The 10,616-nt window shown below is 36.5% G+C and overlaps 1 protein-coding gene across 5 annotated transcripts in view; it reads left to right on the plus strand.

Moving 5' to 3' along the window:
* The window catches only part of LOC129786400 (1-phosphatidylinositol 4,5-bisphosphate phosphodiesterase epsilon-1-like), a 114,249-nt gene that overhangs the window by 93,920 nt on the left and 9,713 nt on the right, over nucleotides 1–10,616 (plus strand). For 2 of the 5 annotated variants that reach the window (XM_055821386.1, XM_055821385.1), the window contains exons 9-16: nucleotides 2,378–2,743; nucleotides 2,814–2,958; nucleotides 3,176–3,473; nucleotides 4,975–5,612; nucleotides 5,735–6,201; nucleotides 7,847–8,071; nucleotides 8,137–8,297; nucleotides 8,344–8,498. In XM_055821386.1, coding sequence (XP_055677361.1) covers nucleotides 2,378–2,743; nucleotides 2,814–2,958; nucleotides 3,176–3,473; nucleotides 4,975–5,612; nucleotides 5,735–6,201; nucleotides 7,847–8,071; nucleotides 8,137–8,297; nucleotides 8,344–8,498 — 2,455 coding nt within the window. The remainder of the gene's footprint in view (nucleotides 1–2,377; nucleotides 2,744–2,813; nucleotides 2,959–3,175; nucleotides 3,474–4,974; nucleotides 5,613–5,734; nucleotides 6,202–7,846; nucleotides 8,072–8,136; nucleotides 8,298–8,343; nucleotides 8,499–10,616) is intronic. The other 3 variants (XM_055821387.1, XM_055821388.1, XM_055821390.1) reach the window with 3 other exon arrangements.

The raw sequence follows: 10,616 nt of genomic DNA on the forward strand, positions 1-10,616 counted from the left end.
GACCCGGGTGGCCCCAATATTTTTGCCCACATATATCAACCCCCGGAGACTTGTCGAGCTTATAGAATTTCATGCAAAAAAATTCTCTCATCTTGATTTTCGTTAGACGAAAGCTTTGGAAAAATATTACTTTTCTCTCTGAATTTCTCTCAGAAAATTTTCATTGCAAAATTTATAACAAGATTTATAATGATTTGAAGAATTGAAAGCAATAATTGAGAGCTAAGAAAATCAATCATTTTAATTGGTAAAATATCCTCATCAACACCCAAAGAAATTCTAATGCTCAAAGATGCCTGAATTTGCATTATTTCCAACAGCAGTGCAAAAGAAATCACAGATCTTTTAATGTTTAGCCTCCATCCGAGTGGGCGAGACTTTGGGCAATATATACCTTACCCACAGATAGGTAGGTAGGTAGGTACTATGGGCTGTGCGGTGGTTTTCAATTCAGAGTCAGCGAGACCGCAATAATTGAAATTCCCCGAAATGGCCAGAATTGTTATTTCATTTGAAAGTATAATTAATTCCAACGTGGCTCTCCATTTGCAAATACAACATATTCCCAATGTGCTATGTATGTACATTTCTGGGGGATAAACAGACCAACACATATTGATCCTCTTGCCACCCACCCCCTCAGCTGAACACTGTAATTGAGGCGGCCCAATTATTTATTCACAAATATACGCACACGGGGACCACCTAAATTGGAAGCAATGCCTTCATCTTTTCTCATCTTGAGTCACGCCATACTTGACAAATACCCCCCGGGAGTACTGGGGGGAGTCGTGGGGGGGGGGCTGGGTCGTTTTTGAGTTGAATGTGGATGGAGCCAACTGTCATCATCTTTCCATTAATATGAAATGCTGGTGGATTTCAATGGCGCCAAGAGTGCCTTAATAATTGAAGGGTGCGCTTTTATGCATATTGTCGGTGATACCAGCGCACCCCTTATATACATACATACATACACACAACATCAATCTACCCTAGCGAAAGCCCCACACCCCGCAGAGGAATGGGGATGCTGGCTGATGAGTTGTGGGTGGCAGCTGCTTCTGAAGGGTATCACGGGGTGTCTACATATATTATATATCCAATATATAATCAGAGGATATGTATATGTATGTATAATTGAACCAACATGAACGAACATACATAGCCAGGGACACAGAGGGATTGGGTCAAGGTCAGTAGGGGGTGGGGAGTGCGAGAGAGAGAGAGAGACAAAGATCCTTTTTACATTCGAACACAGATTGCTATTCAGCTGAGCAATGCACCGGGAAACTGGTACTGTGTATAAGAAGATTAGCTTGATTAAAAATCCCAAGCAAAAGTTTTCAGTATGCTTCGTACAAATCCCTCACGGATTTTCCACCAACTTATTCTTCTTAATAATTTATACAGATAACTCAAAATATTTTAGTAATGAATTTGTTAAAATTTCTGAATCAATTACATTGGAATTTAAAAAAAAAATGCGGGGGTGTTGAAACTATTCCCTGTCGTGGATTAAATTTTTTTTTTAAATATTTTTTCAAGCTCAATTTTTGAATGAATAATAATTCTCTGTGAAAATGAAAATCAAGGGATGTTCATCTGAATGAAAATATAATAATATTCGGATGATTCGCAACAAGAAATAAAAATATTCCAGCTCATAAATATATCTTAGTTTTTAGGCATAAATAAACACCCTGATTAGGAAATCTGAAAAGTAGTAAATTTCAGCAAAAAAAAATATACTAAATTCAAGCCCAAAAAGTTCTAAATTTAAACCGAAAAAGCTTATTAAAATTTTACCCTTGAAAAGACTCAAATTCCAGGGAAAAACCTTAAAGAATTAAGTACTTAATTCAAGTCTAAAAAGTAGTTAATTTAAGTAGAAAAAATTAATAAATAGATTAGTCCTATAATAGCTCATTTTGTGAAGTAAAAACTTAAAAGTCAAGTTAATATTATTATATTATTATAAGTCACTTGATTTTAATCGAGAAAGTACTAAATTTAAAGCTTAAAAAATTCTAGATTAAAGCCGGAATGGGTAATTTATTTAAAAGGGTTTTTATCTAGAATCTAAAGGAAATATATTCGGTATATGTTCCAATATTCGGATTATTCGTCAGAATATTCGACAGATAAACACCCCTTGTGAAAAATAAACCAAAAGTTTCAATATTTTCATTGATTTTTAAAATAATTATTTCCTTTAATCATCCCTGCATTTAATGAAAAATATAATCAATTATTATTATAAAATAAATTAATGAAAATATCCTCTAGATTATCATAACGACGTTATTTAATTTAAATAAAATATTTGTGATAAAAAATATATAATTATTTTTTCATTTAATTGCTCTCTCAATTGCAGTTCATTTCCGATTACAATGGGGATGATCACTATTTTACGAAAATCGGGTCGACAGGGTTGGGGAATTTGGAGCAAATCTACCGTACACAGGCTGTAATGGATCATATTGATCTCTGCCACCAACATCACCATGCCCTGTGCAAGGATTCCGCTGCAACACTCCAGGATTATCTGCGGCTAGCGTCACAGAGTCCGCGTCAAATGGCGGCAGCATGCACGTACCAGCCGGAAATTGAGGAGCTGGAGGAGGACTACGAAGTGGAGATTGGCAACTATAATCCCGTACAGCCACTCTTTCACGACCATGGCATTTGCATGATTCCCATTTCGTCAAGGCATCACAAAATTGACCATCACATCCTTCAGGTTTGTGTTGCTTTTGCGAAATTCCGGCTGACGGGGAGTTTTATTTGAATTTTCTCCCCCCAACACACAGATCCTACATCATGGTACAACATCTGTTCTGTGGGAGCCCGAGACACCATCCGAAAGGTCTTGTTATGTGTTTTTTCGTCTTGAGCGCTCATGTTCGATGGTGACGTGGCACAAACCGGCGTGGCGACGTCTCAAAACACAGCAAGGTTTGCATCATCAATAAAAACATCCACCACCCTTCTTCTTGTCCCTTCCTCTATATATATATATGAATAACAATCTCGGGGATCTCGGGAGTGCAACGGATTTTCACAATACCACCCCCAACCCCATCAATGTTTTGTACACATATAATGCAAAATGTACATGTTGTGAATTTTTTTGCTGTTGAGCGACCATCCAATTTTCTCTTCTCATGCACAGATTTCAATATGAATATAAATCCGGAAGAATTAGTTTCACCACGACTGACGCAGAAGCAAATCCCAAGTGCTATGGATGTTGAAGGGCAAAACCCAACGCTGGATGAGGGCTTTCTGGACTTGACGCTGGTCAAAGAAATCACAATGGGGTCACGCAACCATGAATATGATTTGGAATTGTTGGCTGCGGGAAAAAGATTCGGCCTGACGCATGTTGAGTGTTGCGTCTCAATCCTTTATGGCAACACACTCAATGACAATAGGGTATTGTGCCTCCTCTGCCCACCGATGCTATGCCGGTAAGATGATCCACCTCTTTTCTCTAATCCTTCATCATTAGTGAAATTTCGTCTCTATGTTGGGAAATTTTGAGAGAAAGTTTGCGATTTATTAAAACTTCCATGGAAGTATGAAGGATCAATGAAAATGTGCATTAGCGGTTTTTGAATTTTGGGGTAAAATTGGAAAATTTCATGTGTAATTTTGGGGGTGAAACTGGAGGGAATAAACTCCTTTGATAAATATCTCTAATATAGCGAAATAAGAAAAAAAGAAAACAATGCTAAAGAAAATTTAAACAAAAGGGTTTAAGAAAAGCTCAAATAAACTTTTCTTTAACCCATTTAAGCACATTTTCCCAAAAGATTTCACCTTTTCCTAAACGACTTAACCGATCAATAGTTAGACTTCTTCTTAGCACCGAGTTCGTGGGTTTTAATCGTTTTTATTGACGTACGTCTCACCTATCGTTCCTACTTAAATTTAATTTTTTACTATAAATAAATTAATAATTTTGTAGATTTTTATTTATTCTTACAAATTGGGGGATCCCCTCCCTCGTATTTTCTTGTAATTTAAAATAAAATTTGACAAAAAAAATCTTTTAAATCTCAAAGAAATTTACCATACATTTGCCCGGGGGCAAAAAGTATAGTAAATACATGTAAAATTTGAAAATTTTCATCTTTAGCAATCTTGAGTGGTTCTTCCCAGTGTATCTGACAACTTTTGCAAGTTTATCATGATAAAACCTCAAGGTGCAATTTATCATCACTCATGCAAGATGCTCCAAAAAGTTTGCGCGTTGTGTCGAAAAGTGGGTGAGATGCGGTTGAGAATTTTTCAAACGAAACTTCTCAATGATTTCACGCAATACCGGATTATCATGGCAGATGTGCGCACCACAGATAGGGGGGGGGGGCAATATTAATAACAATACACCCACAAAAGGGGTTTTGCTCCGTCACATTGCAATCTTGGTTTAATCTCCTGAGAGATGATATAAGATAATTATTCTTCATGATACACGACAAGAAAATTATTTTGCAGAAAAATCCTCATGCTCCATTTTCGTGAATTTTCTAATGTGTAAAGGCTTGGAAATCCCGGGGAATCCACGATTAATTAGGGTAAAATGTTTAACATATGGAATGGAAGATTTTGCTTCTTCTTTTCTCCTTGAGGGAGGGGGGATGAGGGTAGGTTATGCAATAAAATTTCTATTGATAAAACTTTGTACAAAAGGGATTTCCTGAATTGAGTTGAGGATGGGAGGGAGTTTGTGGTTTCTGCGGGTTTAAATCACACACACAAGGGCTGATCCAAAATGCATTTTCATCACATTCAATTACACACCACCGTGGAGGTCCAGTGAAAAGCATTAGAGAGGGGGTGCCTCCAGGTCTCACACTCATCCACCAAAAAGGTCCTTTGGTGGTGTTGCAAAATGACCTACATAGTTGCTCATATTTTATGTAGGTCATTAATCGCAGCCTTTGTTTCGGCTTATGCTCTTTGCAGTTTGTGGTATGTGGGACTGAGTTGGATTGTCCGGGGTATTAAGAGGCAACAGCGACTGGCCGATCGGTCGATGTTCTGGCTCAAGGAGCAATACATTCAGCTCTACTTTGAGGATGGATGCTGCGATGAGCCCCTGGCTGCTGATGCAATTCGCATGTTTGGCGGTCGTGATTGGGCTATTTCGGGCAATACCACCCTCAGTAGTAGTCAAGCAGCTGAGGCGGCGGATGCCCTCAGGCGGGAGGCATCGATTAAATTCAAAAAGAAGCGTTCAGTTGTGAATCTCCTGACGCAAGGTGGGACGTCGAGTAGTGGACCAGCATCCCTCGAAATGGATGCAGCAACCCCCAAGGATCAGCGAACGAAACCAATTGATCGGCGAAAGGAGCGCAATGAGTCGAGTGATCAACTGTGGCAGAATGTGAAGCACCTGCGGGCGGGTTCAATCACATACGAAACACATCTCAGCTTCCTCGACTTCATTGCACTCTTCCGCTCATTCAGTTTGCTGGCACGCAAAGATCTGCGGGATCTCTTTGATCAGCTCTCCGTGGCACGACGCAGTAAGTCCACGTTGAATCCTGAGAAGAGTCGCAGTGCACCCGAACTGTGTAGTGGTGTGAGACAACGAAAAATCGGTAATTACGCTTTGCTTTCTAGCGAACCCCTTAAAATCCCTTTAGCTTCCCCCCTAAGCTAGATATGCTGCTACATGTGTGTAGTGATGTAGTCAAAGTATCCTATTTAATTACTGTTACAGCTCAAATGCATGTTCTAGGTCTTCTGACGCGCAATAGCTCGCTGGATTTGGAATTTACCGAAGCGAAGAGTGCGCAAAAGAAGATTTTCGACGCAATCGCCGCATCGAGTATCTTGGCAAATTGTGCTGGTATCGATACGTCCAATACGCAAGTTATCACCGTTTCCACACTCCGGAAGTACCTGGAGGCACGACAAATGGAGGTGAAGACTGAAGATGAGGTGATTGCAATTATTCAACGACACGAACCTGACCCCACGCTTAGGGCTGAGAATTGTCTCAGTTTCGAAGGATTTGCGCGGTATATGATGGACAAGGATAACTATGCATTTGTCAATGAGAGAGTCATCCCAAGTACATCAAATATGGATCGTCCCATGTCCAACTACTACGTAGCATCATCGCATAACACCTACTTGACGGGTCATCAGCTAAAAGGCGAGAGCTCTGTTGAACTCTACAGTCAGGTAAAGTTTTCTTTATTTTTTAATTCTTTGAATTATCCTTTTGTTCTTGAGATGAATTTGAAGAAATATTTTGCTGATAAAAAGCTGCAAGAATTGCAATTTTATAATTGAATTTTCTAAGGGGAAAATAGGCAACAAACTATTTTCTTTCCACGCAGAGATACCTATAAACTCCCCCCAATGAAGGAAGATGTTAAATTAAAAAAGTTCTGGACTCAATGAAAGACAAATAACTTTTGTGATTTTCTCCCTCTGATATGTTCACGATCTCATCATTTCTTTATGAATTCCCTTTACCTTTATTCATTTCTTCATGGAAACTACTCAGGAGTTTTTAATGAAAAGAAAAAAAAAACATTTTTATAAACATATTTTAATATTCTTTTATGTAAATACTTTGTTATATTTTTTTCTCCCAGGAGAAGAATAATTTATAAAGAAAAAAAAACACATTTTATTGAAATTCCTTCAACATTCATTGTTGGACAACACAAATAAAATGTTTTTCTTGCTCCAACCATCAGATGCAAAAAATGCATTTAACTTTGGGCAGGGTGGAGGGGAGTGTGGTGTTTCTCTTTAATAAGTAAATGAGAAAAATAGTGCCTAATAATTTACAAAGTTTTTCACTTTGTTCTCCTTAAGAAAGTTCTTTTGTTCCTTCTTACATTGAAAGAACTTTTACTGGTTTTGATGGAAGGGAAAGGGGATGGGGGAGGGATTCCTTAAAATTTTCATATCACTGCTGCTAGCGTTGTTATCTGTCGAATATTTCGATTAATTTACCAAATCATTACGATTCATCCGAATATTGACGAATAGTCTGAATTCCTTTGATGAATAATTTGAATCTTAACGAATAGTTTGAATTTACCTAATGAATTAATCTGAATTCGAACGAATAATCCGAATTTCGACGAATAATTCGATTTTTCTTTACGAATAATCAAAGTCTTCTTAAAGAAAAATCCGAATCTCAACGAAAAATCCGAACCTTAACGAACAATCCGAATCTCAACGAAAAATCCAAATTTTGTCGGAAAATCTGAATCTCGACGAATAATTCTATTCTTCTTCACGAATAATCGAAATCTTCTTTTAATAAATCCGAATCTCAACAAATAATCCGAACAATCCGAATCCTCCAAATCGCGACGAATAATTCGATTCTTTTGAACGAATAACCATAATCTCTCCGAAAAATCCGATTCTTGACGAATAATCCGAAGATTTTCATTCAGATAAACACCCCAATATATTCATCACATTACATCTCAAATAAATTGCTGGAAAATTGTTGAATGAAAGTTTTTCCTGCATTTACCTTAAAGTATAATATACAATGTAGGTATGCGATTCCATTGTTTTCACGTGGCTTTTGTACCCACCATGAATTGTCCTCGTTGAGTTAATTTCTTCGACGATACAGAGCTAGAGAGACTACATATATGGATTGGCATTACAATTTTGTATGCGTTGTATGTGTGCAAATGATGAAAAGTGGCGTGAACACAATGTATGTAATTTAGCAATTAATGGGTTGCATAATAATTCAATTAAATCGCATTGAGTGCATTATTGGAAATATCCATGTCAAGTGTGGGTCAATTGAGAGATTACAAAACAAACGTTGTATGATTGACAGGTTCTCCTTACCGGATGTCGGTGTGTTGAGCTGGACTGTTGGGATGGCGATGACGGCTCACCAGTCATCTACCACGGTCATACGTTCACCACAAAAATCCCCTTCAAGTCAGTTGTGGAGGCAATCAATAAGTCAGCCTTTGTGGCATCACCCTACCCCGTAATACTCTCCATTGAAAATCACTGTTCAATACAGCAGCAAGCCCGGATGGCTCACATATTCCAGGTTTGTCCCAAACTACCCTCAAACTGATCAAAATTTAAATTTAAAAAAAAACGCGCGAATTTTAGAACGTTTTTGGGGAAAAGCTCGTGGGGAAGTTCCTGTTTGACGTGGATTACAGCGAAGATCCTGTCCTACCGTCACCGTCCCAGCTGAAGCATCGTATTCTCATCAAGAACAAAAAGCTCATTGTGGATATTCCATCGACAATTTCAAATCCCGCCCTGAGGTAATTAATTCGCTGTTTTGTGGTGATTTTATGATTTTGTGAAAAGATCTTTTGCCAGCAGAAGCAACACGGGCCTCAAGCACCAAGCTAGTCAATCGGGTAGGACGAGTTCAATCATCAGCAATGTCAGTGGTGGCTCAGTCAACGAGGAGTTCAGTGATGATGAATATGAGGATGACGATGACTTTGATAACATCGATGGTAATTTTCTCCATGATAAATTACTACGTATAACCTACCCCACCCCCACCCTTCTGCTGCTCCCATCAGCACACTTTCCAACAAGATAATTATATAGTTTAGAGTGGCATAATGTAAACAGGACAGGTCAGGGTATAATATAGTTTAAAGTTCCTCACCTCCTATTAGCTTCCTTCTGTTGCATTTACGCATAAATTGATTTAAAAAAAATGCCACGATGAGGAAATTAGCATTTCCTGATGACCAAAAAATGTCATAGAGTGGAAAAATATTCATATTTTCCCCACATAATTTGGATTTTTATGAGTAATTTTTATGATTATTAATTTTTTATCATCATTTTCTTGTGCTTGGTTCTTTAGCCTTTGGCACAATTCATGAGAAATTATTTAATTGGAAAGGAGTTTGTTCAATTTTATGATGGAAAATCTCTTAATCGAGGAAATTCATTAGAATATGCGGCCTAAAAAAATTTAAATAGTTTAAAACTATTTATTTTCCACAGAACAGAGAGAAAAAGATTTAGTAAAGATTTGCCCGAAAAAAATGTAAGGAATGACGTTAATTTTGTAATTTTTTATCAATGCATATAAGAAAATTCAAATAAATAAAAAGATGTTGTGCGCAAGAAAAAATCATGACATGAAAAAAGATGTCGGAAACATGCGTGAGAGAAAGACGAAAGATAGGAAAATACATTAGTGGGAGTGGGATGGAATGAAAAAAAATGCCAGGAAAAAATGTCATGATCATTTTTTTCTAACATGAGAAACGTGAATAGCACCATTATGCATTAAAAATGAAAAACTTGACGTCATTTCTCATATTTTTTCCATCAATCTTTGCTGGTTTTTCTCAATTTATCTCTGTTGAATAGGAAATCTTGAGCTTTTGCTTCATGTATTGAAAGATGCAAAAGAAAACACATAAATGACGTCATTGTTTGTGTTTTTGAGCACATTTTAAACTCATTTCCTCAGATATTCCTATAGTGAAAACCCAGTCAAAAAATTAGAAACGTCTGTCAATTTTTTAAAATTATTTTTAAAAAAATTCTAATCCTTTTACGTGAATCTCGATTAATTCTTTAAATAAGGAGTTTTTTTCCCATGGAATGCGGGTAAACTCCTTTATGCGAAAAACATATGAGAAATTTTTTCGCAGAAAAATTCTTGAGATTTATCGTATTTAAAATCTTATTAATTCTATTCTTAATTTTATTAACTTCTTAAATTAATTAAAAGAAAAACTTAAAATTTGAAAGAGAATTATGCAAAATTATTTTAAGAAAAAACAATTTTTCATTCTTATCTCTGAAATTCCTTTCAATTCTCTTCCTTTTCAAACGCAACCATTCAGTTTAAAAGGGATTTTGATTCTTTCTCTTTTAAGAATCCTTTCCAAAATCAACTTTTGCAATTTTCTCGTAACTTTTACAATCGATGCTCACGAAGCTCTATTCTTCTTTCCTACCACCAGTGTGTAGAGTTTAAAGAAGAAGATTAAAGTTTCCTCAACTGACTATTAAGAGTTCTTCTTCTCCTGACTTTGTGCATTTGTGCCTGCTGTAAGAAAAAAAAATCTTTTTAATGGTACAATCAGAAAGCTTCTCTTTAAAATTAATGTGCAAGAAAAGAAGAATGTGACAGAAGCGATGTTGGAGTGCAGCAGAACATTAAAAAAAAACCTCGGAGCACCATAAATTATCCTCTACTGTCCCATTGCCAACCAAGGGGTGTTTATCTGCCGAATATTTTGACTATTTTGGCGAATAATCCGAAGATTAGTGAATAATCACAATATTTCCGAAGATATGAAAATTCAGTACTAAGTATTAAATTTAGTACTTTTTCGCCTTTTTAGTTCTCTTTAAGTTTAAAATTAGTACTTTTCCAATTAAATTCAGAATTTTTTGGGTTAGAATTTACTTTATTTTGAATTTATTAATTTACTTCTTCAGATTGAATTTTAAAAAGTACTAAATTTTAGCTGAAAAGTACTAAATTTTATCCAAAAACATAGTAAATTATAGTTGAAAAAGTATACTGGTATACAAATGAGAAAAAAAGTACTAGGTGTTCCAAAATAAGCGCAAAACTTTTTTTTTAATATGGTAGA

This window comes from Lutzomyia longipalpis, chromosome 1, assembly GCF_024334085.1.
Source record: "Lutzomyia longipalpis isolate SR_M1_2022 chromosome 1, ASM2433408v1".
In the NCBI taxonomy this organism is placed as follows: domain Eukaryota; kingdom Metazoa; phylum Arthropoda; class Insecta; order Diptera; family Psychodidae; genus Lutzomyia; species Lutzomyia longipalpis.